The 27,755-nt window shown below is 41.9% G+C and overlaps 1 protein-coding gene across 1 annotated transcript in view; it reads right to left on the bottom strand.

Moving 5' to 3' along the window:
* Nucleotides 1-25,040, bottom strand: part of LOC133580575 (MAGUK p55 subfamily member 7-like) — a 140,044-nt gene extending 115,004 nt beyond the window's left edge. Inside the window, exons 1-3 of the mRNA XM_061934869.1 lie at nt 24,981-25,040; nt 19,709-19,814; nt 9,607-9,684 (exon numbers count right to left, since the gene is read on the bottom strand). Coding sequence (XP_061790853.1) covers nt 9,607-9,684; nt 19,709-19,813 — 183 coding nt within the window. The 5' untranslated portion in view covers nt 19,814; nt 24,981-25,040. The remainder of the gene's footprint in view (nt 1-9,606; nt 9,685-19,708; nt 19,815-24,980) is intronic.
* Between the last annotated feature and the right edge of the window lie 2,715 nt (nt 25,041-27,755).

Here is a 27,755-nt window from a genome sequence, read left to right as displayed (position 1 = left end):
TGAACTCATCACTTTGGGGGAATTTCAGGCTCCCTGTTGATAAATCACGCTGTATCTCCTTTTAGATACACTTGACAGAGTCTAATGGTAATTCTATGCAAATATGTCCTACGGTTTACAGTCCTGTGCCACGTTCATTGCTTCTGTGTGACAGTGTGGTTCCCCCTTATTTATGTTCTTTTATGTGTCGAGACTCCGGTTGCTACAGTTTGCGTTCACAGGGCATTGATTCCTAGAGCCAACACAAAGTCTTCCGATTTGCTACTCCTTAGTTATAGAATGAATTATAAAATGATCTGAGGCTACCTGAACTCATCACTTTGGGGGAATTTCAGGCTCCCTGTTGAAAAATCACGCCGTATCTGCTTTCAGATACACTTGACAGAGTCTAACGGTGATTCTATGCAAATATTTCCTACGGTTTACAGTCCTGTGCCACTTTCATTGCTTCTGTATGACAGTGTGGTTCCCCCTTATTTATGTTATTCTATGTGTGGAGACTCAAGTCGCTACAGTTTGCGTTCACAGGGCATTGATTCCTAGAGCCAAGACAAGGCCTTCAGATTTGCTACTCCATAGTCATAGAATGAATTACAAAAGGATCTGAGGCGACCTGAACTCATCACTTTGGGGGAATTTCAGGCTCCCTGTTGATAAATCACGCTGTATCTCCTTTTAGATACACTTGACAGAGTCTAATGGTAATTCTATGCAAATATGTCCTACGGTTTACAGTCCTGTGCCACGTTCATTGCTTCTGTGTGACAGTGTGGTTCCCCCTTATTTATGTTCTTTTATGTGTCGAGACTCCGGTTGCTACAGTTTGCGTTCACAGGGCATTGATTCCTGGAGCCAACACAAAGTCTTCCGATTTGCTACTCCTTAGTCATAGAATGAATTATAAAAGGATCTGAGGCTCCCTGAACTCATCAATTTGGGGGAATTTCAGGCTCCCTGTTGAAAAATCACGCTGTATCTGCTTTCAGATACACTTGACAGAGTCTAATGGTGATTCTATACAAATATTTCCTAGGGTTTACGCTCCTGTGCCACGTTCATTGCTTCTGTGTGACAGTGTGGTTCCCCCTTATTTATGTTGTTTTATGTGTCGAGACTCCAGTCGCTACGGTTTGTGTTCACAGGGCATTGATTCCTAGAGCCAAGACAAAGCCTTCAGATTTGCTACTCCATAGTCATAGAATTAATTATAAAAGAATCTGAGGCTACCTGAACTCATCACTTTGGGGGAATTTCAGGCTCCCTGTTGAAAAATCACGTCGTATCTGCTTTCAGATACACTAGACAGAGTCTAACGGTGAATCTATGCAAATATTTCCTAGGGTTTACAGTCCTGTGCCACGTTCATTGCTTCTGTGTGACAGTGTGGTTCCCCCTTAATTATGTTCTTTTATGTGTCGAGACTCCGGTCGCTACAGTTTGCGTTCACAGGGCATTGATTCCTAGAGCCAACACAAAGCCTTCAGATTTGCTACTCCATAGTCATAGAATGAATTATAAAAGAATCTGAGGCTCCCTGAACTCATCAATTTGGGGGAATTTCATGTTCCCTGTTGAAAAATCAAACTGTATCTGCTTTCAGATACACTTGACAGAGTCCAATTGTAATTCTATGCAAATATTTCCTACGGTTTACAGTCCTGTGCCACGTTTATTGCTTCTTTGTGACAGTGTGGTTCCCCCTTATTTATGTTATTTTATGTGTCGAGACTCCAGTCGCTACAGTTTGCGTTCACAGGACATTGATTCCTAAAGCCAACACAAAGCCTTTCAGATTTGCTACGCCATAGTCATAGAATGAATTATAAAAGGATCTGAGGCTACCTGAACTCACCACTTTGGGGGAATTTCAGGCTCCCTGTTGATAAATAACGCTGTATCTCCTTTTAGATACACTTGACAGAGTCTAATGGTGATTCTATGCAAATATTTCTTACAGTTTACAGTCCTGTGCCACCTTCATTGCTTCTGTATGACAGTGTGATTCCCCCTTATTTATGTTGTTTGATGTGTCGAGACTCCAGTCGCTACAGTTTGCGTTCACAGGGCATTGATTCCTAGAGCCAGATTTGCTACTCCATAGTCATAGAATGAATTATAAAAGAATCTGAGGCTACCTGAACTCATCACTTTAGGGGAATTTCAGGCTCCATGTTGAAAAATCACGCTGTATCTGCTTTCAGATGCACTTGACAGAGTCTAATGGTGATTCTATGCAAATATTTTCTACGGTTTACAGTCCTGTGCCACGTTCATTGCTTCTGTGTGACAGTGTGGTTCCCCCTTCTTTGTGTTATGTTATGTGTCGAGACTCCAGTCGCTACGGTTTGTGTTCACAGGGCATTGATTCCTAGAGCCAACACAAAGCCTTCCGATTTGCTACTCCATAGTCATAGAATGAATTATAAAAGAATCTGAGGCTACTTGAACTCATCACTTTGAGGGAATTTCAGGCTCCCTGTTGAAAAATCACGCCGTATCTGCTTTCAGATACACTAGACAGAGTCTAATGGTAATTCTATGCAAATATGTCCTACAGTTTACAGTCCTGTGCCACCTTCATTGCTTCTGTGTGACAGTGTGATTCCCCCTTGTTTATGTTTTTGTATGTGTCGAGACTCCAGTCGCTACAGTTTGCGTTCACAGGGCATTGATTCCTAGAGCCAAGACAAAGCCTTCAGATTTGCTACTCCATAGTCATAGAATGAATTATAAAAGAATCTGAGGCTACCTGAACTCATCGCTTGGGGGGAATTTCAGGCTCCCTGTTGAAAAATCACACTCTATCTGCTTTCAGATACACTTGACAGAGTCTAACGGTGATTCTATGCAAATATTTCCTACGGTTTACGGTCCTGTGCCACGTTCATTGCTTCTGTATGACAGTGTGATTCCCCCTTATTTATAATATTTTATGTGTCGAGACTCCAGTCGCTACAGTTTGCGTTCACAGGGCATTGATTCCTAGAGCCAACACAAAGCCTTCCGATTTGCTACTCCATAGTCATAGAATTAATTATAAAAGGATCTGAGGCTACCTGAACTCATCCCTTTGGGGGAATTTCAGGCTCTCTGTTGAAAAATCACACTGTATCTGCTTTCAGATACACTTGACAGAGTCTAATGGTGATTCTATGCAAATATTTCCTACGGTTTACAGTCCTGTGCCACGTTCGTTGCTTCTCTGTGACAGTGTGGTTCCCCCTTATTTATGTTATTTTATGTGTAGAGACTCCAGTCGCTACAGTTTGCGTTCACAGGACATTGATTCCTAGAGCCAACACAAAGCCTTCAGATTTGCTACTCCATAGTCATAGAATGAATAACAAAAGGATCTGAGGCTACCTGAACTCATCACTTTGGGGGAATTTCAGGCTCCCTGTTGATAAATCACGCTGTATCTGCTTTCAGATACACTTGACAGAGTCTAATGGTGATTATTTGCAAATATTTCCTACAGTTTACAGTCCTGTGCCACCTTCATTGCTTCTGTGTGACAGTGTGGTTCCCCCTTATTTATGTTATTTTATATGTCGAGACTCCAGTCGCTGCAGTTTGCGTTCACAGGATTTTTGTGGTGCGTTGACTCCTAGAGCCAACACAAGTCTTGGCATCAGATTTGCTGAATGAATTACAAAAGGATCTGAGGCTACCTGAACTCGTCACTTTGGGGGAATTTCAGGCCATTTTCAAATATTGAGAAGCTGTTTTTTATTGGGCACTGTGAATGGTTTTAAAGTGTTTTTATGGAATCATTTTGTTGTGTTTTACGAAACCCAAAACCAGTGAAGTTGGCACGTTGTGTAAATGGTAAATAAAAACAGAATACAATGATTTGCAAATCCTTTTCAACTTATATTCAAATGAATAGACTGCAAAGACAAGATATTTAATGTTCGAACTGAGAAACTTCTTTTTTTTGGGCAAATAATCATTAACTTAGAATTTAATGGCAGCAACACATTGCAAAAAAGTTGGCACATGGGCATTTTTACCACTGTGTTACATGGCCTTTTCTTTTAACAACACTCAGTAAATGTTTGAGAACTGAAGAGACACATTTTTGAAGCTTTTCAGGTGGAATTCTTTCCCACTCTTGCTTGATGTACAGCTTACAAACCCCGTTTCCATATGAGTTGGGAAATTGTGTTAGATGTAAATATAAACGGAATACAATGATTTGCAAATAATTTTCAACCCATATTCAATTGAATATGCTACAAAGACAAGATATTTGATGTTCAAACTCATAAACTGTTTTTTGCAAATATTAATTAACTTAGAATTTCATGGCTGCAACACGTGCCAAAGTAGTTGGGAAAGGGCATGTTCACCACTGTGTTACACGGCCTTTCCTTTTAACAACACTCAAAAAACGATTGGGAACTGAGGAAACTAATTGTTGAAGCTTTGAAAGTGGAATTTTTTCCCATTTTTGTTTTATGTAGAGCGTCAGTCGTTCAACAGTCCGGAGTCTCCGCTGTCGTATTTTACGCTTCATAATGTGCCACACATTTTCGATGGGAGACAGGTCTGGACTGCAGGCGGGCCTGGGAAGTACCCGCACTCTTTTTTTACGAAGCCATGCTGTTGTAACACGTGCTGAATGTGGCTTGGCATTGTCTTGCTGAAATAAGCAGGGGCGTCCATGAAAAAGACGACACTTGTTGTTACAAAACCTGTATGTACCTTTCAGCATTAATGGTGCCTTCACAGATGTGTAAGTTACCCATGTCTTGGGCACTAATACACCTTCGTACCATCACAGATGCTGGCTTTTCAACTTTGCGCCTATAACAATCCGGATGGTTCTTTTCCTCTTTGGTCCGGAGGACACGACGTCCACAGTATCCAAAAACAATTTGAAATGTGGACTCTTCAGACCACAGAACTCTTTTCCATTTTGCATCAGTCCATCTTAGATGAGCTCGGGCCCAGCGAAGCCGGCAGCGTTTCTGGGTGTTGTTGATAAATGGCTTTCGCTTTGCATAGTAGAGTTTTAACTTGCACTTACAGATGTAGCAAAGAGCTGGAGTTACTGACAGTGGTTTTCTGAAGTGTTCCTGAGCCCATGTGGTGATATCCTTTACACACTGGTGTCGCTTTTTGATGCAGTACCGCCTGAGGGATCGAAGGTCAGGAGCATTCAATGTTACGTGCAGTGATTTCTCCAGATTCTCTGAACCTTTTGATGATATTACAGACCGTAGATGGTGAAATCCCTAGTTCGTTGAGAAATGTCGTTCCTAAACTGTTGAACAATTTGGTCACACATTTGTTGACAAAGTGGTGACCCTCACCCCGTCCTTGTTTGTGAATGACTGAGCATTTCATGGAAGCTGCTTTTATACCCAATCATGGCACCCACCTGTTCCCAATTAGCCTTGTTCACCTGTGGGATGTTCCAAATAAGTGTTTGATGAGCATTCCCCAACTTTCTCAGTCTTTTTTGACACTTGTGCCAGCATTTTTTGAAACATGTTGCAGGCATCAAATTCCAAATGAGCTAATGTTTGCAAAAAGTTTCTCAGTTGGAACATTAAATATCTTGTCTTTGCAGTCTATTCAATTGAATATAAATTGAAAAGGATTTGCAAATCATTGTATTCTGTTTTTATTTACCATTTACACAAAGTGCCAACTTCACTGGTTTTGGGGTTTGTATGTTTATGTTGTAGCTAAGTTATGCTTTTAACTATAGTGTGTGACTGCTACTGTTTGTTGTTGTTTTTGCTGCCCTCTTGGCCAGGTCACTCTTGTCAAATAGTAGAGATGTCCGATAATATCGGACCGCCGATATTATCGGACGATAAATGCTTTAAAATGTAATATCGGAAATTATCGGTATCGGTTTTGTCAAGACTTGGACTATGGCTTGGTTTGTTCTCCCGAGGTGCAAGTGAATTGGACTGGTCATGGCGTGAAGGTAAATACATTTTTAATAATAACACTCAAATGAACAAAAGGCGCGCTCAAGGCGGATGTACAAACTTGACTAACGAAAACAAAAGACTTGCACGGGGCAAAAAACTATGAACAACAACAAAAAACACTAACTGTGGCAATAATAAACAAACTTACTTGGCATGGACATGAAGTGTGCAGAGGTGGACAGAGTGTGACAGGGGTCATAAATGCGGGGATGTCGTCAGGACGAACAACAGAAAATGAAAAGCTTAAATAACACAGACATGATTAACGAAAACAGGTGTGTGACTCAAAACGTGAAACAGGTGCGTGACGTGACAGGTGAAAACTAATGGTTGCTATGGTGACAAACAAGAGTGCACAATGAGTCCAAACGTGGAACAGGTGAAACTAATGGGTAATCATGCAAACAAGACAAGGGAGTGAAAAGCCAGAAACTAAACAAAACATGACTTAAAACAAAACATGATTACACAGACATGACAGAGCCCCTCCCTTAAGGACAGATACCAGATGTCCATAAAAAAATTAACAAGAGTCATGGGAGGGCGGGAGGGGGACATCGCGGTGGGTCGCCAGACCACGTGTCCCCGTATCCACCGGGGCAGAGTTAGGTGGCGGCGGCGAGTGGAACGCCGCTGCAGCAGGCGAGGCGGGCGCCCAGGGAATAGCCACATTCGTGGCCGACTGGGAGGTGGGCGCACTTGGCGTGGCGGGCGACCAGGTAGCGGCCATATCCGTGGCCGACGAGGAGGAAGGCGCGTCGTCCTCGTGGCAGGCGTGGAAGCAGCAGATGATGCAGGCAGCGAAGCTCGGCGTGGCGCGTCAGGCGGCGAAGCGCGGCGTGGCGCGTCTTGGTCTTGGCATGGCGGGTCTTGGTCTTGGCATGGCGTGTCTTGGCCTTGGCATGGCGTGTCTTGGTCTTGGCATGGCGTGTCTTGGTCTTGGCTTGGCGTGTCTTGGTCTTGGCATGGCGGGTCTTGGTCTTGGCATGGCGGGTCTTGGTCTTGGCATGGCGGGTCTTGGTCTTGGCATGGCGGGTCTTGGCGTCGTGGAGCTGCGACTGGCGGCACTTGGCGTCGTGGAGCTGCGACTGGCGGCACTTGGCGTCGTGGAGCTGCGACTGGCGGCACTTGGCGTCGTGGAGCTGCGACTGGCGGCACTTGGCGTGGAGGGTCTTGGTCTTGGACTTGGCGTGGAGGGTCTTGGTTTTGGTCTTGGTGTCGTGGAGCTGGTGCTAGCCTTGGTGCGGCGACAGGTGCTAGCCGTGGAGCTGCAACAGGTGCTAGCCGTGGAGCTGCGACAGGTGCTAGCCGTGCAGCTGCGACAGGTGCTAGCCGTGGTGCAGCGACAGGTGCTAGCCGTGGTGCAGCGACATGTGCTAGCCGTGGTGCAGCAACTGGTGCTAGCCTTGGTGCAGGTGGAGGTGGCCTAGCTGGGGGTTGCGGCTTGGCATGGTGAAAGACCGGTGGTGGTGGCCGTGCTGGAGGCTGTGGCTTGGCAGGTCGGAAGACTGGTGGTGGCGGCCGTGCTGGAGGCTGTGGCTTGGCATGGTGATGCCGAGCCACCCCCCCAACACAGCTCCCGACCCCAGCCCCCCCTCAAGGGGCGGATACCAGACGCGCTCCCTGCGGTCTGGAACTCTCTCTAGGGGTGGGCGGAGGGAGGTCTGGAGGGGGGCTGAAACTTCCCCTTTAAGTTGTCCACAATGTTTTTTTTATCCCCCACCTGGGGTTGTGTGGGCGGAAAAAATAAAAAAATTGTGAAGGGGGCGGGACTTGAGTCTTGGGGGGCGGGACTTGAGTCTTGGGGGGCGGGGCATGAAATAGGGGCGTGGCTTGGACTGATTAGACCTGATTTCTAAAAACATGTTTTGATAATGTTTTATCAAAGTCATGGCATTAGAGTATTTTGTTGGAGGCGGGTGTTCAAAAGAAAAAGAGTTGAAAAAAAAATCCTGGGCTGTGATGTCATCCTGGGGAAGCCGGGCAGACTGCTGCTTGCTTCCGCCCGGAGGGGGCGGGGCTTGTGGGAGCGGCGTGTCCTGCTGGCTCGCGGAAGTTCTACCTGACGTCCCTCTCCTTTGGCGGCGTTTCCGTGGCTGGGATGACGCGCCAACGTCCCCGGGCCAAACGGAGCTGATCGGCACCAGTTTGCCGGTCGGACCCCACATGAGTTCCTTGCGCTCCGTGGGGGAATAGCGGAGCGTCTCAGCTTCCATGGCGCGCAGGACCTCCCACGTTCCTTCGTCCAATCTTGCGGGAGAACTTTTTTGCTGACGACATCTGTCAAGACTTGGACTATGGCTTGGTTTGTTCTCCCGAGGTGCAAGTGAATTGGACTGGTCATGGCGTGAATGTAAATACATTTTTAATAATAACACTCAAATGAACAAAAGGCGCGCTCAAGGCGGATGTACAAACTTGACTAACGAAAACAAAAGACTTGCACGGGGGCAAAAAACTATGAACAACAAAAAAAAACACTAACTGTGGCAATAATAAACAAACTTACTTGGCATGGACATGAAGTGCACAGAGGTACATAGAGTGTGACAGGGGTCATAAATGCGGGGATGTCGTCAGGACGAACAACAGAAAATGAAAAGCTTAAATAACACAGACATGATTAACGAAAACAGGTGCGTGACTCAAAACGTGAAACAGGTGCGTGACGTGACAGGTGAAAACTAATGGTTGCTATGGTGACAAACAAGAGTGCACAATGAGTCCAAACGTGGAACAGGTGAAAATAATGGGTAATCATGCAAACAAGACAAGGGAGTGAAAAGCCAGAAACTAAACAAAACATGACTTAAAACAAAACATGATTACACAGACATGACAGGTTTCAAAGACTAAAATGTATGACTTTATAAAACGCCGCTGTGTACACGGACATAGGGAGAAGTACAGAGCGCCAATAAACCTTAAAGGCACTGCCTTTGCGTGCCGGTCCAGTTACATAATATCTATGGCTTTTTCACACACACAAGTGAATGCAACGCATACTTGGTCAAGAGCCATACAGGTCACACTGAGGGTGGCCGTATAAACAACTTTAACACTGTTGCAAATATGCGCCACACTGTGAACCCACACCAAACAAGAATGACAAAACACATTTCGGGAGAACATAACGTAAACACAACAGGACAAATACCCAGAAGCCCTTGCAGCACTAACTCCTCCGGGACGCTACAATATACACCCCCTACCAAACCCTGCCCACCTCAACCTCTCAGGGAGAGCGTGTCCCAAATTCCAAGCTGCTATTTTGAGGCATGTTAAAAAAAATCAATAATAAATATGGCAGTGCCATGTTGGCATTTTTTTTCCATAACTTGAGTTGATTTATTTGGGAAAACCTTGTTACATTGTTTAATGCATCCAGCGGGGCACCACTACAAAATTAGGCATAATAATGTGTTAATTCCACGACTGTATATATCGGTATCGGTTGATATCGGAATCGGTCATTAAGAGTTGGACAATATCGGATATCGGCAAAAAAAGCCATTATCGGACATCAAATAGATTTTAATCACAATGAGGGTTTTTTTTGTGGGTTTTTTAAAGAGAAATGAACGAATGAAAGCGATCCGCGGTCATCCTGTCATGTGTGTGTTTGTCTGCTAAAAGATGTTTGAGAGGAGCTTACATGTGAGGCCAGACTGCTCGCACGCTCTTCGACGGGGACGGGAGCACGCTTCACGAAGCGCCGCAGTCGCTCGTAGATCTGCAAAGTCAGTTTCAAGCATGGCGATGAAGTTCTTTTATGCACTTTAAAGCAGTAGTTCTCAAACGGGGGTACTTGAAGGTATGCCAAGGGGTACGTGAGATTTTTTTTTTAAATATTCTAAAAATAGCAACAATTCAAAAATCCTTTATAAATGTATTTCTTGAATAATACTTCAACAAAATATGAATGTAAGTTCATAAACTGAACATCAAATCAAGTAGGCTATTCCATTCATTACAATGCAATGATGCAATATTCAGTGTTGACAGCTAGATTTTTTGTGGACATACTTATAATTGAATCACTTGTTTATTTTTCAACAAGTTTTTAGTTATTTTTATATCTTTTTTTTCCAAATAGTTCAAGAAAGACCACTACAAATGAGCAATATTTTGCACTGTTATACAATTTAATAAATCAGCAAATGATGACATAGTGCTGTATTTTACTTCTTTATCTCAACCAAAATGCTTTGCTCTGATTAGGGGGTACTTGAATTAAAAAAAATGTTCACAGGGGGGTACATCACTGAAAAAAGGTTGAGAACCACTGCTTTAAAGGACACCACACAACGATCACGGTACACCGGTGCTTCTCAAATAGTGGGGCAAGCACCGCGGCACACTGCAAAAACTGAAATCTAAGTAAGATTAAATACTTCAAATAAGGGTGATATTTGCTTATTTTCTGTCTGATAAGATAATTCTTCTCACTAAGCATATTTTATGTTAGAGTCTTTTACTTGTTTTAAGGGTTTTGGTCCTAAATGACCTATATTGAGTAAAACATGCTTGAAACTAGAATATCAACTGTTGCAAAGCTGTGTCATCAACACTCACAAGTATTAAATTATCCCCTCAACTCCCCCCAAAATGGATTAACTCGCTGCAATATTAAGACAATATAACATACATCCATAAACGTGGACGCATGTGAAAAAGTGCAATATATTTATCTGTACAGTAATCAATTTATTTATTTATATATAATTATATATATTTATTGATTTTATATATATATTTATATATTATTTATATGTATTTATTTATTTATATATGCACCTTATTGCTTTTTTATCCTGCACTACCATGAGCTTATGTAACGAAATTTCGTTCTTATCTGTGCTGTATATCTGCGGTTTATAGTTCGGTGTGGCTATCACTGCTTTAAGGGACACCACACAACGATCACGGTACACCGGTGCTTCTCAAATAGTGGGGCAAGCACCGCGGCACACTGCAAAAACTGAAATCTAAGTAAGATTAAATACCTCAAATAAGGGTGATATTTGCTTATTTTCTGTCTGATAAGATAATTCTTCTCACTAAGCAGATTTGATGTTAGAGTCATTACTTGTTTTAAGGGTCCTAAATGATCTCAGTAAGTGAGATTTCATGACCTATATTGAGTAAAACATGCTTGAAACTAGAATATCAACTCTTGCAAAGCTGTGTCATCACCCCCCCCACCCCCAAAAATGTATGAAAAATGGAAAAAGATGAGGGGGAAAAATATATTTTTTGTCTGTAGGAAGAGAAACATGACACAAACCTTCCTAATTGTTATAAATCACACTGTTTATATTAAACATGCTTCACTGATTTGAGTATTTGGCGAGCGCCGTTTTGTCCTACTAATTTTGGTGGTCCTTGAACTCACCTTAGTTTGTTTACATGTACAACTTTCTCCGACTTTCTAGGACGTGTTTTATGCTTTTTTTTCTGTCTCATTTTGTCCACCAAACGTGTGTGTGAATGCACAAAGGTGAGTTTTGTTGATGTTATTGACTTGTTGGAGTGCTAATCAGGCATATTTGGTCACTGCATGACTGCAAGCTAATCGATGCTAACATGCTATTTAGGCTAGCTGTATGTACATATTGCATCATTATGCCTCATTTGTAGCTATATTTGAGCTCATTTAGTTTCCTTTAAGTCCTCTTAATTCAATGTATATCTCATGACACACTATCTGTATGTTATATAGATTTAATTTTTTGCGGCTCCAGACAGATTTGTTTTTGTATTTTTGGTCCAATATGGCTCTTTCAACATTTTGGGTTGCCGACCCCTGAACTAGTGCATCAACCCAAAAAAAACCTCCCTCCCCCATTCACACTCATACACACTCACTCACACAAAAGGGGTTGTTTCTTTCTGCTATCAATATTCTGGTTCCCACAACATGGACAACACTTCTGCAAGGGACACAACACAGTCCCTAAAGCACACTTGATTGTTTGTGCTGCTGGTCCACTAACATTTTCATTTAATTACTATTTTTTCTTTTTTTTTAAATGTAATTATTGTTATATTGTTTTACTTTCTTTATTATCCAAGAAAATATTTATTTATCTTATCTAAAAAAAAGAGGGAAAAAAGAAAGAAAGAAAAAAAGGACCTTATCTTCACCAGACCTAGTTATCTAGTAATCCATTTATTTATTTATATATAATTATATATATTTATTGATTTTATATATATATTTATATTTTATTTATATTTATTTATTTATTTATTTATATATGCACCTTATTGCTTTTTTATCCTGCACTACCATGAGCTTGTGTAACGAAATTTCGTTCTTATCTGTGCTGTAAAGTTCAAATTTGAATGACAACAAAAAGGAAGTCTAGTCTAGTCTAGTCTATAAAACTACTTTTTTAAAGTACCGTATTTTTCAGACAATAAGTCGCAGTTTTTTTCATAGTTTGGCCGGGCTCCAGTGCGATTTACATGTTTTTTTTCCTTCTTTATTATGCATTTTCGGCAGGTGCGACTTATACTCCGAAAAATACGGTAATCATTTCTTATTTCAAGCATGAAAAAAAAATCATGACTTTGACACAATTTTGTCTCATAATTAAAACGGATATACTTTGCTGTTTTATTTTCAATGAAACAATAGAAAATACGTACTCATAAAGTAGTAAAGTTGTCACAGTCCAGTAGACTGACAGTTAATATTTAAAGGCCTACTGAAACCCACTACTACCGACCACGCAGTCTGATAGTTTATACATCAATGATGAAATCTTAACATTGCAACACATGCCAATACGGCCGGGTTAACTTATAAAGTGCAATTTTAAATTTCCCGGGAAACTTCCGGTTGAAAACGTCTAGGTATGATGACGTATGCGCGTGATGTCAGTAGTTGAATCAGACATTTTGGAATAAGTCGGTCGCCAGCTTAAAGGGGAACATTATCACAATTTCAGAATGGTTAAAACCATTAAAAATCAGTTCCCAGTGGCTTATTATATTTTTCAAAGTTTTTTTCAAAATTTTACCCATCACGCAATATCCCTAAAAAAAGCTTCAAAGTGCCTGATTTTAACCACCCGTCCAATTTCCTGTGACGTCACATAGTGATGCCAACACAAACAAACATGGCGGAAAGAACAGCAAGCTATAGCGACATTAGCTCGGATTCAGACTCGGATTTCAGCGGCTTAAGCGATTCAACAGATTACGCATGTATTGAAACGGATGGTTGTCGTGTGGAGGCAGGTAGCGAAAAATGAAATTGAAGAAGAAACTGAAGCTATTGAGCCATATCGGTTTGAACCGTATGCAAGCGAAACCGACGAAAACGACACGACAGCCAGCGACATGGGAGAAAGTGAGGACGAATTCGGCGATCGCCTTCTAACCAACGATTGGTATGTGTTTGTTTGGCATTAAAGGAAACTAACAACTATGAACTAGGTTTACAGCATATGATATACATTTGGCAACAACATGCATTTTGAGAGTGCAGACAGCCCAATTTTCATCAATTAATATATTCTGTAGACATACCCTCATGTCAGCAGGCCAGGGAAGCTAGGGTCGATATTCTTCTCTTGATCATCTTCGGGATGGTGTGAGCCAAGACATCCAGGGGGTTTAGCTCGCTCGTCTGCGGGAACAAACTGCCGCCATTGCTTGCCGTGCTACCGAGGTCCTTTGTCCCTGAATTGCTCACACACTCCGGCAGATTCAATGGGGGTCTGGCGGCAGATTTCTTTGACTTTATCGTTGGAAATGCATCTGCTTTGAGTGTCGCAGGATATCCACACATTCTTGCCATCTCTATCGTAGCATAGCTTTCGTCGGTAAAGTGTGCGGAACGAACGTCCAATTTCTTGCCACTTTCGCATCTTTGGGCCACTGGTGCAACTTGAATCCGTCCCTGTTCGTGTTGTTACACCCTCCGACAACACACCGACGAGGCATGATGTCTCCAAGGTACGGAAAACAGTCGAAAAAACGGAAAATAACAGAGCTGAGATAAAAGTCACTGTGAATGTCCATTTCGCGTTCTCAACTCTCATTTTCAAGAGGATATAGTATCAGAGGTGGTTTAAAATACAATAGAAAAAGGAGAGAGTGTGAAATCCAATGAGCCCTTGTACCTAAGTTACGGTCAGAGCGAAAAAAGGTACGTCCTGCACTGCACTCTAGTCCTTCACTCTCACCTTTTTCATCTACGAATCTTTCATCCTCGCTCAAATTAATGGGATAATCGTCGCTTTCTTGGTCCGAATCGCTCTCGCTGCTGGTGTAAACAATGGGGAAATGTGAGGAGTCTTTCTACTTGTGATGTCACGCTACTTCCGGTACAGGCGAGGCTTTTTTTTTTTATCAGCGACCAAAAGTTGCGAACTTTATCGTCGATGTTCTCTACCATACTTGCCAACCTTGAGACCTCCGATTTCGGGAGGTGGGGGGTGGAGGGTGGGGGGGCGTGTTCGGGGGTGGGGCGCAACGTGGTTGGGGGCGTGGTTAAGAGGGGAGGAGTATATTGACAGCTAGAATTCACCAAGTCAAGTATTTAATACACACACACATATATATATATATGTATATATATATATATAATATATAATATATATATATATATATATATATATATATATATACATCCTGTAAATATGCAAACAAAGCTGTGTTTAGATAATTGATACTTCAAACTTGCATAAATAAATATTAAGGAATATAACATAACTTGGCTTCTGAGAGCTTCAAAATGTAATGAATAAAATGCTAAAGTTGTTGATAAACAAGCAATTATTTTAATAATTAAATATGGTCATTTTAAATGAATTATTATGATAATTTAAAATTAATTATTTCAAATATGTTTATTTTAATGTATAATTCTATGGCTGGATGTAATAAGGAGTCAGAAAAAATACAAATAAAAATACAATTAATTTTGATGTTTTTAGCAAAATATAGTAAAAATGTATTTAGTTATTTAAAAAAAAAAAAGATATATATTTATTTTTAGGTAAGATAAACATAATACAAATTGTCTCTAGTCTGGATGATTTAGTTATTGTCACCCTGTTGTCCTCCCATCGTGAAAAAAAGGCTGTCCTCACTCAGGTCCTCATAGCTGGAGGGGGCGTGGCCTCCAGCTCCGGCTGAAAATCGGGAGATTTTCGGGAGAATATTTGTCCCGGGAGGTTTTCGGGAGAGGCGCTGAATTTCGGGAGTCTCCCGGAAAATTCGGGAGGGTTGGCAAGTATGTCTCTACTAAATCCTTTCAGCAAAAATATGGCAATATCGCAAAATGATCAAGTATGACACATAGAATGGATCTGCTATCCCCGTTTGAATTAAAAAAAATGTAATTTCAGTAGGCCTTTAAACATGTGACATTTCTAAAAAATTTAAACAGAAATAGTTCATGCACATTCAGATGAATTCTTCAAAATTACAATAACATTTTTTTTGTATGTATATATATATATATATATATATATATATATATACATACCTGCCAACTACTCCGGTTTTCCCGTAATTAGTACGGTTTTCACCAACCTATTCCGGGTTACGGTTGCAGTGATAAAAAATACGGTTTTTCATTAATTAAAAAAAATAATTTTTTAAAAAGTTTTATTCACGAAATTGCGTAACAACAATGACAATCGACACTGCTTCCTGTAACTTCCTATCGAGCCATTCCGAATGCCATGCGCGAGGCTATTTATAGCACCGCTGCCAAGCACGAGGCACCTGTTGCCATTGTTTCCAAACGAGCGAACGATCATGGAATCAGCCGGAGAAAAATCGCAAACGAGTCTTAAACCGAAAAGAAAACTGCAGTCATTCTGTGAAGAATATTCAAAAGCCTATCCGGGAATAATTATCCGTTCCAAAAAGGGTGAAAACTACGCGAATTGCACCTTGTGCAGACAAGATTTTTCGATCGGACACGGAGGAATTAGCGATGTAAAAGACCACGTTGGGACAAAAAAATACAAGTCTAATGCCGTTGCTAGCGATACAAGTGGAAAACTTTCAACATTTTTCGTCGCCCAAACAGATTCTTTGGATGTGATAAATGCCGAAGTTTTATTTACGGAGGCAATAATTGAGCAAACAAAAAGGTAATGACACCAATGTTATCTATTGGAATTGTTTAGTACTGTTATACTGTTAAAAGTGTTTATACTATTTATGCTTTCAAGTCCAAGTTGAAGAAATCTTGTTAAATGTTGACAGCATAACTACCAAAATACAGAAGAATGTCCTTAATATTTTTGCAGTGCTATTTCTGTTGAAAAGTTAAAATGATTACATTAGAGATGTGATGTGCCACTTTTCAAGTGTCTGATGGCTTAAATTAATTTTCATTAATTTTTCATATTTTGAATTCTTTTGAAAGGCTTACAAAAAAACTACATTTGAATTGTAATTCCATGCTATTGACATGACTATTAATTTTAATGAAGTTAGCTTGCCATGTTTACAGTATGATAATTGTGATAGAAATGTGAATTTTAGGCACAGAATATTTTTTACAATTGAACAAGGCAGTAGATTATACAAGCTTGGACAGAAAGTTAATAATGACACCAATTTTTTTTTAAATGGAATTGTTTAGTACTGTTTTACCATTTGTTTACTGTAAAAAGTGTTTATACTGTTTATACTTTCAATTAACAAATTGAAGTCTTGTGAAAGGTTGACAGGATAACTGGCATTAACTGTCAAAATAATTTCAAACTATTGAAGTTAGCTTACAGATTAAACATGTCAATCAACCCATATGATTTTTGCTGTAATATTTTTGTTTTGAAAAGTCACTGTGACTGATAGAAAAGTGATGGTTTTAGCAACATTTTAACCTGTCTGAATGCTAATAATCATTTTGCGTCGGGGGGCGAAGGAACCCCCCACCAGGACTTTGTCCTGGACCTACCGGGGCCTGCGGCCCTTGGACCCTGGCTACTAGGTTTTTCTGATTTCAAAAGTTGGCAGGTATGTATATATATATATATATATATATATATATATATATATATATATATATATATATATATATATATATATATATATATATATATATATATATATATTCCTTGCGCTCTCGTTGACTGAAAGAACATACACTTGGCGTGATTATGTCATGTTATCGATGGAAAAATGCATTTTTAGACCATATAATTTGCCTGAGCGGCTCGTCGACCCCGACAGTAACAAGCGGTTGCTTTGTTGCCTTTCCATTAACAAAAATAAACTAGTTATTAGTATAAGTTTGCCGGTTTCAAGAAATGTGATGCCGAGCGCATATCATTATGTCAAGATAATAATAATAATAATAATAATACACATGCTGTGAACCTGATTTTATGTTTTTTATGTTTTTATTTATTCTATTTTATTTATTTATTTTTTATCGTGTTTTGTTTGTGTTGTGTTGTGTTTGCTCGGTACTCGTATTATCTTTTAACCTGCCCATTGTACAGCACTTTGGCTACCCCTGTGGTAAATTTTAAATGTGCTTTATGAATAAAGTTGATTTGATTTGATTTGATTTGATTTGATAATGGCACTAGCATTTACTTAATTTAAGAATATTTTTCAACATATTGAGCAAAAAGGTGTCTTTTTTTTTTTTTTCCTACCAAGAAAAGTGCACTTATTAGTGAGAATATACTTATTTTAAGGTATTTTTGGGTTCATTGAGGTTAGCTAATTTGACTTGTTTTGGAAAGTCTTGACAAGCCAAATTTTCTTGTTTTATTGGCAGATAATTTTGCTTATTTCAAATAAAACACCCCTAATTTTCTTATTTTTGAACACTGACTTTTTGCAATGCATGACTATCGACAGTGTTGTTAATATTAAGCTCGCCAAAATAAGAGCCCTCAAGTATGATCCAGTGCAGTATGACAACAATAATAAACATACTGCATGGGGAAAATGATTAACTATTTCTCAGTGTCAACAATTTTTTTTTTTTATGAAAAAAATGTGCCTTGGCTCAAAAAAGGTTGAAAAACACTGCATTAGCTAATATGCTAACACGTTTACGAGTGTCTGTTAGTATTATTAACTTAAAATGGCAATATTTTTGTATTGTTCCAGTTTCACAAATTCCTCAGTAAATTCACCAAAACGTCACCGTGGAGTTATTGAGTCTGTTCAGCTGATTGGGGAGCTAGCTTCCGCAGCCAGTGGGTCCGTGACAATGACTTCTGTTTTGTTTGAGCAGCCATTTTACTGCCTTGTTACAGACACCGTTTGGAAAGAATTAATGTATGTAAATAAACTTCCAGAATCTTTTTTGTGTAGATAATTAATTTCACTACGAATATATCTGCGGTTTATAGTTCGGTGCGGCTATAATATGGATTTTTTTTGTTCCCTAAAATTTGGTGGGTGTGACTAATATACTGGTGCGCTCCATAGTCCGGAAAATACGGTATTTTGCGCCAGCTGTTTGATCGTAACACCCATCTTAGTTGTAGTTTAATTAACAAAATCTAGCTGTGTTTAAAAAAATCGCCATGTAAAATCGCTAATGCTAATCAGTAGCATGTCAATAGCAAAATTACAATAGCTAATATGCTAACACGTTTATGAGTGTCTGTTGGTATTCAGTTTCACAAATTCCTCAGTAAATTCACCAAAACGTCACCGTGGAGTTATTGAGTCTGATTAGCTGATTGGGGAGCTAGCTTCCGCAGCCAGTGGGTCTGTGACGATGACTTCTGTTTTGTTTGAGCAGCCGTTTTACTGCCTTGTTACAGACACCGTTTGGAAAGAATTAATGTATGTAAATAAACTTCCAGAATCTTTCTGTGTAAATAATTAATTTCACTACGAATATATCTGCGGTTTATAGTTCTGTGCGGCTATCATATGGATTTTTTTTTTTGCCTAAAATTTGGTGGGTGTGACTAATATACTGGTGCGCTCCATAGTCCGGAAAATACGGTATTTTGCGCCAGCTGTTTGATAGTAACACCCATCTTAGTTGTAGTTTAATCAACAAAATGTAGCTGTGTTTAAATAAATCGCCGTGTAAAATCGCTAATGCTAATCAGTAGCATGTCAATAGCAAAATTAATTTATATTAGCATCTGGAGCCTTACTACTAATTTTTTGAGTCAATCCCTTTGTTGGCATTGAACACTGCAACATTACCTAGGGTAGCTCGGCTGAGTCCGCTGTCAGTGCTGCTGCAGTGCCAAAAATACGAAGTGCAACCCAGGTACCCGAAACATGCCACTGTTGGATTTTACGTGAATTGGTGCCCAAAAAATGATCCATTCCTACTGATAGGTTTCTCACTAGTAGTTTGTTATTAAGGGTTGGAATTGGGGGGTTAAATCACCCAAAATGATTCCCGGGCGCGGCCACCGCTGCTGCCCACTGCTCCCCTCGCCTCCCAGGGGGTGATCGAGGGTGATGGGTCAAATGCAGGGAATAATTTCGCCACACCTAGTGTGTGTGTGTGACAATCATTGGTACTTTAACTTTAACTTACTGCGTTTAACAATTTTACACATTTTTAATAAGGAAAATTATAAATGTATTCTAAAAAAAATATCACGCTTGGGTATTTAATTACATTAAAAGGAAAGGTATCATGAAATGAATATGATGAGAATATTAAATGGTATTGTTGGTTTTCCCACAGTTTTACTCAACATTTATTAACCTTTTACTAGGAATACTACACATAATCCAACAAAACTGAGGACATTTTTTGGGTTGTTTTCAGGGATCCTCACCTTGAAGAGCATGTGCAGCTTCTTCTCCATCAACATGCTGTGGAGGAAGCGGTAGTGCTCCTCCTGGTCCGCTCGAGACCCAGGCGTGGATGCTGATGACAGCATGCTGCAAAAGGTGAAAGGTCAGAGACATCTGATTGTGCGGAATATGTTTCAGAATATACTGCATTCTTGCTCACCTCACAATTGTGTGGTTTTTGTCTATAAACGGATCAAAAGTGGTTAAATGTCTACAGTGGATGGGGAAAAGAGGCTGAGAAAGTTGGAGATAACTCATAAAAGGTAAATGACCCCATTTTCTAATATTTTACTGCCCCCTGCTGGTTGTGTGGGGCATTACAACATGAACACTTCACTGTTTATGTACAATCAAAAGGAAGTAAGGAATTAGTTTTTAAGCCTGAGCAATATTCAGTTGTGATTTCTTTCTTTTTTGTATGCATGAAATTGCCATAAGGCAACAGTCGTGGTCAAAAGTTTACGTACACTTGTAAAGAACATAATGTCATGGCTGTCTTGAGTTTCCAATCATTTCTACAACTCTTTTTTTTTTTTTTTTTGTGAGCACATACTTGTTGGTCCCCAAAAAAAAACATTCATGAAGTTTGGTTCTTTTATGAATTTAGTATGTGAGCAAATGTGCTGGGTCAAAAGTATACATACAGCAATGTTAATATTTGCTTACTTGGCAAGTTTCACTGCAATAAGGCGCTTTTGGTAGCCATTCACAAGCTTCTGCTTGAATTTTTGACCACTCCTCTTGACAAAATTGGTGCAGTTCAGCTAAAATGTGTTGGTTTTCTGACACAGACTTGTTTCTTCAGCATTGTCCACACGTCGACTTTGGGAAGGCCATTCTAAAACCTTAATTCTAGCCTGATTTAGCCATTCCTTTACCACTTTTGACGTGTGTTTGGGGTCACCCAACTGCGCCCAAGACCCAACCTCCGGCCTGATGATTTTATTTGGAGGTAATCCTCCATTTATAATTGTTCCATTTACTCTCTGCAAAGCACCAGCAAAACAGGCCTAGAGCATAATACTACCACCACCATGCTTGGCGGTAGACATGGTGTTCCTGGGATTAAAGGCCTCAACTTTTCTCCTCCAAACATATTAAGTTAAAGTTAAAGTACCAATGATTGTCACACACACACACTAGGTGTGGCGAAATTATTCTCTGCATTTGACCCATCACCCTTGATCACCCCCTGGGAGGTGAGGGGAGCAGTTAGCAGCAGCGGTGGCCGCGCCCGGGAATCATTTTGGTGATTTAACCCCCCAATTTCAACACTTGATGCTGAGTGCCAAGCAGGGAGGCAATGGGTCCCATTTTTATAGTCTTTGGTCTGGGCCGGGATTTGAACTCACAATTGCTGGGTATTGTGGCCAAACAGCTCAATTTTTGTTTCATCTCACCACGGAACTTTCCTCCAGAAGGTCTTACCTTTTGTCCATGTGATGTCAGACTTTTGACCACGACTGTAACTTAACCTAGTTTTTTTTGTTCCTTTAACTAGTATGATGTGATTAAAAACTTTGTGGAAATGGCCACCTCGAATTACTTCATGAAAAATATGATGAGACATGTCATTTGTTCTTGACAAAATTGGTGCAGTTCAGCTAAAATGTGTTGGTTTTCTGACACAGACTTGTTTCTTCAGCATTGTCCACACGTTTAAGTCAGGGACTTTGGGAAGGCCATTCTAAAACCTTCATTCTAGCCTGATTTAGCCATTCCTTTACCACTTTTGACGTGTGTTTGGGGTCATTGTCCTGTTGGAACACCCAACTGCGCCCAAGACCCAACCTCCGGGCTGATGATTTTATTTGGAGGTAATCCTCCTTTTTCATTGTCCCATTTACTCTCTGTAAAGCACCAGCAAAACAGGCCTAGAGCATAATACTACCACCACCATGCTTGGCGGTAGGCATGGTGTTCCTGGGATTAAAGGCCTCAACTTTTCTCCTCCAAACATATTAAGTTAAAGTTAAAGTACCAATGATTGTCACACACACACACTAGGTGTGGCGAAATTATTCTCTGCATTTGACCCATCACCCTTGATCACCCCCTGGGAGGTGAGGGGAGCAGTTAGCAGCAGCGGTGGCCGCGCCCGGGAATCATTTTGGTGATTTAACCCCCCAATTTCAACACTTGATGCTGAGTGCCAAGCAGGGAGGCAATGGGTCCCATTTTTATAGTCTTTGGTCTGGGCCGGGATTTGAACTCACAATTGCTGGGTATTGTGGCCAAACAGCTCAATTTTTGTTTCATCTCACCACGGAACTTTCCTCCAGAAGGTCTTACCTTTTGTCCATGTGATGTCAGACTTTTGACCACGACTGTAACTTAACCTAGTTTTTTTTGTTCCTTTAACTAGTATGATGTGATTAAAAACTTTGTGGAAATGGCCACCTCGAATTACTTCATGAAAAATATGATGAGACATGTCATTTGTTCTTGACAAAATTGGTGCAGTTCAGCTAAAATGTGTTGGTTTTCTGACACAGACTTGTTTCTTCAGCATTGTCCACACGTTTAAGTCAGGGACTTTGGGAAGGCCATTCTAAAACCTTCATTCTAGCCTGATTTAGCCATTCCTTTACCACTTTTGACGTGTGTTTGGGGTCATTGTCCTGTTGGAACACCCAACTGCGCCCAAGACCCAACCTCCGGGCTGATGATTTTATTTGGAGGTAATCCTCCTTTTTCATTGTCCCATTTACTCTCTGTAAAGCACCAGCAAAACAGGCCTAGAGCATAATACTACCACCACCATGCTTGGCGGTAGGTATGGTGTTCCTGGGGATTAAAGGCCTCAACTTTTCTCCTACAAACATATTAAGTTAAAGTTAAAGTGCCAATGATTGTCACACACACACACTAGGTGTGGCAAAATTATTCTCTGCATTTGACCCATCACCCTTGATCACCCCCTGGGAGGTGAGGGGAGCAGTTAGCAGCAGCGGTGGCCGCGCCCGGGATTCATTTTGGTGATTTAACCCCCCAATTTCAACCCTTGATGCTGAGTGCCAAGCAGGGAGGTAATGGGTCCCATTTTTATAGTCTTTGGTCTGGGCCGGGATTTGAACTCACAATTGCTGGGTATTGTGGCCAAACAGCTCAATTTTTGTTTCATCTGACCACGGAACTTTCCTCCAGAAGGTCTTATCTTTGTCCATGTGATGTCAGACTTTTGACCATGACTGTAACTTAACCTAGTTTTTTTTGTTCCTTTAACTAGTATGATGTGATTAAAACCTTTGTAGAAATGGCCACCTCAAATTACTTCATGAAAAATATGATGAGACATGTCATTTGTTCTTGACAAAATTGGTGCAGTTCAGCTAAAATGTGTTGGTTTTCTGACACGGACTTGTTTCTTCAGCATTGTCCACACGTTTAAAGGCCTACTGAAATGTGATTTTCTTATTTAAACGGGGATAGCAGGTCCATTCTATGTGTCATACTTGATCATTTCGCGATATTGCCATATTTTTGCTGAAAGGATTTAGTAGAGAACATCGACGATAAAGTTTGCAACTTTTGGTCGCTGATAAAAAAGCCTTGCCTGTACCGGAAGTAGCAGACGAGTAGCGTGACGTCACAGGTTGTGGAGCTCCTCACATCTGCACATTGTTTACAATCATGGCCACCAGCAGCGAGAGCGATTCGGACCGAGAAAGCGACGATTTCCCCATTAATTTGAGCGAGGATGAAAGATTTGTGGATGAGGAAAGTGAGAGTAAAGGACTAGAGGGCAGTGGGAGCGATTCAGATAGGGAAGATGCTGTGAGAGGCGGGTGGGACCTGATATTCAGCTGGGAATGACTAAAACAGTAAATAAACACAAGACATACAGTATATGTACTCTATTAGCCGCAACACAACCAGGCTTATATTTAATATGCCACAAATTAATCCCGCATAACAAACACCTCCCCCCTCCCGTCCATATAACCCGCCAATACAACTCAAACACCTGCACAACACACTCAATCCCACAGCCCAAAGTACCGTTCACCTCCCCAAAGTTCATACAGCACATATATTTCCCCAAAGTCCCAAAAGTTACGTATGTGACATGCACATAGCGGCACGCACGTACGGGCAAGCGATCAAATGTTTGGAAGCCGCAGCTGCATACGTACTCACGGTACCGCGTCTGCGCATCCAACTCAAAGTCCTCCTGGTAAGAGTCTCTGTTGTCCCAGTTCTCCACAGGCCAATGGTAAAGCTTGACTGTCATCTTCCTGGAATGTAAACAATGAAACACCGGCTGTGTTTGTGTTGCTGCAGCCGGCCTCAATACACCGCTTCCCACCTACAGCTTTCTTCTTTGCTGTCTCCATTGTTCATTGAACAAATTGCAAAAGATTCACCAACACAGATGTCCAGAATACTGTGGAATTTTGCGATGAAAACAGACGACTTAATAGCTGGCCACCATGCTGTCCCAAAATGTCCTCCACAATCCGTGACGTCACGCGCAGGCGTCATCATACCGGGACGTTTTCAGCAGGATATGTTGCGCGAAATTTAAAATTGCACTTTAGTAAGCTAACCCGGCCGTATTGGCATGTGTTGCAATGTTAAGATTTCATCATTGATGTGTAAACTATCAGACTGCGTGGTCGGTAGTAGTGGGTTTCAGTAGGCCTTTAAGTCAAGACTTTAGGAAGGCCTTAATTCTAGCCTGATTTAGCCATTACTTTACCACTTTTGACATGTGTTTGGTGTTATTGTCCTGTTGGAACACCTAACTGCACCCAAGACCCAACCTCCGGCCTGATGATTTTATTTGGGGGTAATCCTCCTTTTTCGTGGTCCCATTTACTCTCTGTAAAGCACCAGTTCCATTGGCAGCAAAACAGGCCCTGAGTATAAAACCACCACCACCATGTTTAACGGTAGGAATGGTGTTCCTGGGATTAAAGGCCTCACCTTTTCTCCTCCAAACATATTGCTGTGTATTGTGGCCAAACAGCTATATTTTTGTTTCATCTGACATCACATGGACAAAGATAAGACCTTCTGGAGGAAAGTTCTGTGGTCAGGTGAAACAAAAATTTGACCTGTTTGGCCACAATACCCTGCAAAATGTTTGGAGGAGAAAAGGTGAGGCCTTTTGACCACGACTGTATATAAACAAAAACAGAAAGACAAGCAGCTGCAGTTTCCATCCAAACTGAGCATTATGATATTTGTAAAGGCATCGGTGGTCATGATGCTGCTGCTATAAGGTGAGAGTCGCAGAGTCCAACTTACCCGTCGTGATGCTCGGAGGTTGCCGAGTTTCAGTAACGGCAGAAGAGTAGCAAGCTTTCAACTCTCACTTGGCAAAGAGCAGCTGTGAAGTGGTGCGGTCGGGTTGTAAAAGAGACGATCTTATCCAGTCAATAAATGCCCACTCTGACCCAAATCAAGCCAGCAGACGATCAATACAGCAATTACAGAGTGGTGAACACAATAGCCTTTACTTCTTCGCTTTCCACACAAGGGGGAAATATAGAAAAATGGATTCTGAACAGCATCATCATTCTTAAATGTACCTTATTTTAACTCTTACTTTGGTTCAGTGCACATACAGTATATGGAAATGAATTAATTTATATTCATTTTAATGAGCAATGTGATCAAAATATGCATAACGATGTGGAATTGATCAAATACAACAGTCGCATGGGGGTTTTATTAGATCCAAACTTTTTCCACTTGGGTCCGCATTTTGAAAAATGTAATTAATTTATACACTATATTGCCAAAAGTATTTGGGCACATGCCTTGACTCATACATGAACTTGAAGTGCCATCCCATTCCTAACCCATAGGGTTCAATATGATGTCGGTCCACCTTTTGCAGCTATTACAACTCTTCTGGGAGGGCTGTCCACAAGGTTGCGGAGCGTGTTTATAGGAATTTTCCACCATTCTTCTGAAAGCGCATTGGTGAGGTCACACACTGAAGTGAAGGCCTGGCTCTCAGTCTCCGTTCTAATTCATCCCAAAGGTGTCCTATTGGGTTCAGGTCAGGACTCTGTGCAGGCCAGTCAAGTTCATCCACACCAGACTCTGTCATCCATGTCTTTATGGACCTTGCTTTGTGCACTGGTGCACAGTCGTGTTGGAAGAGGAAGGGGCCCGCTCCAAACTGTTCCCACAAGGTTGGGGAGCATGGAATTGTCCAAAATGTTTTGGTATCCTGGAGCATTCAAAGTTCCTTTCGCTGGAACTAAGGGGCCAAGCCCAACTCCTGAAAAACAACCCCACACCATAATTCCTCCACAAAATTTCACACACATATATATATATATATATATATCCATCCATCCATCCATCTTCTTCCGCTTATCCGAGGTCGGGTCGCGGGGGCAGCAGCTTAAGCAGGGAAGCCCAGACTTCCCTCTCCCCAGCCACTTCGTCCAGCTCTTCCTGTGGGACCCCGAGGCATTCCCAGGCCAGCCGGGAGACATAGTCTTCCCAACGTGTCCTGGGTCTTCCCCGCGGCCTCCTACCGGTGGGACGTGCCCTAAACACCTCCCTAGGGAGGCGTTCGGGTGGCATCCTGACCAGATGCCCGAACCACCTCATCTGGCTCCTCTCGATGTGGAGGAGCAGCGGCTTTACTTTGAGCTCCCCCCGAATGACAGAGCTTCTCACCCTATCTCTAAGGGAGAGCCCCGCCACCCGGCGGAGGAAACTCATTTCGGCCGCTTGTACCCGTGATCTTGTCCTTTCGGTCATAACCCAAAGCTCATGACCATAGGTGAGGATGGGAACGTAGATCGACCGGTAAATTGAGAGCTTTGCCTTCCGGCTCAGCTCCTTCTTCACCACAACGGATCGATACAGCGTCCGCATTACTGAAGACGCTGCACCGATCCGCCTGTCGATCTCACGATCCACTCTTCCCCCACTCGTGAACAAGACTCCGAAGTACTTGAACTCCTCCACTTGGGGCAAGATCTCCTCCCCAACCCGGAGATGGCACTCCACCCTTTTCCGGGCGAGAACCATGGACTCGGACTTGGAAGTGCTGATTCTCATCCCAGTCGCTTCACACTCAGCTGCGAACCGATCCAGTAAGAGCTGAAGATCCTGGCCAGATGAAGCCATCAGGACCACATCATCTGCAAAAAGCAGAGACCTAATCCTGCAGCCACCAAACCAGATCCCCTCAACGCCTTGACTGCGCCTAGAAATTCTGTCCATAAAAGTTATGAACAGAATCGGTGACAAAGGGCAGCCTTGGCAGAGTCCAACCCTCACTGGAAACGTGTCCGACTTACTACCGGCAATGCGGACCAAGCTCTGGCACTGATCATACAGGGAGCGGACTGCCACAATCAGACAGTCCGATACCCCGTACTCTCTGAGCACTCCCCACAGGACTTCCCGAGGGACACGGTCGAATGCCTTCTCCAAGTCCACAAAACACATGTAGACTGGTTGGGCAAACTCCCATGCACCCTCAAGGACCCTGCCGAGAGTATAGAGCTGGTCCACATTTCCACGACCAGGACGAAAACCACACTGTTCCTCCTGAATCCGAGGTTCGACTATCCGGCGTAGCCTCCTCTCCAGTACACCTGAATAGACCTTACCGGGAAGGCTGAGGAGTGTGATCCCACGATAGTTAGAACACACCCTCCGGTTCCCCTTCTTAAAGAGAGGAACCACCACCCCGGTCTGCCAATCCAGAGGTACCGCCCCCGATGTCCACGCGATGCTGCAGAGTCTTGTCAACCAAGACAGCCCCACAGCATCCAGAGCCTTAAAGAACTCCGGGCGGATCTCATCTACCCCCGGGGCCTTGCCACCGAGGAGCTTTTTAACTACCTCAGCAACCTCAGCCCCAGAAATAGGAGAGCCCACCACAGACTCCCCAGGCACTGCTTCCTCATAGGAAGACGTGTTGGTGGGATTGAGGAGGTCTTCGTAGTATTCCCTCCACCGATCCACAACATCCGCAGTCGAGGTCAGCAGAACACCATCCTCACCATACACGGTGTTGATAGTGCACTGCTTCCCCTTCCTGAGGCA

The sequence above is a fragment of the Nerophis lumbriciformis genome, linkage group LG03, assembly GCF_033978685.3.
Source record: "Nerophis lumbriciformis linkage group LG03, RoL_Nlum_v2.1, whole genome shotgun sequence".
NCBI lineage: Eukaryota > Metazoa > Chordata > Actinopteri > Syngnathiformes > Syngnathidae > Nerophis > Nerophis lumbriciformis.
The sequence above is the reverse complement of the archived record's forward strand: the minus strand, read 5'-3'. Positions and strand labels throughout refer to the sequence as shown.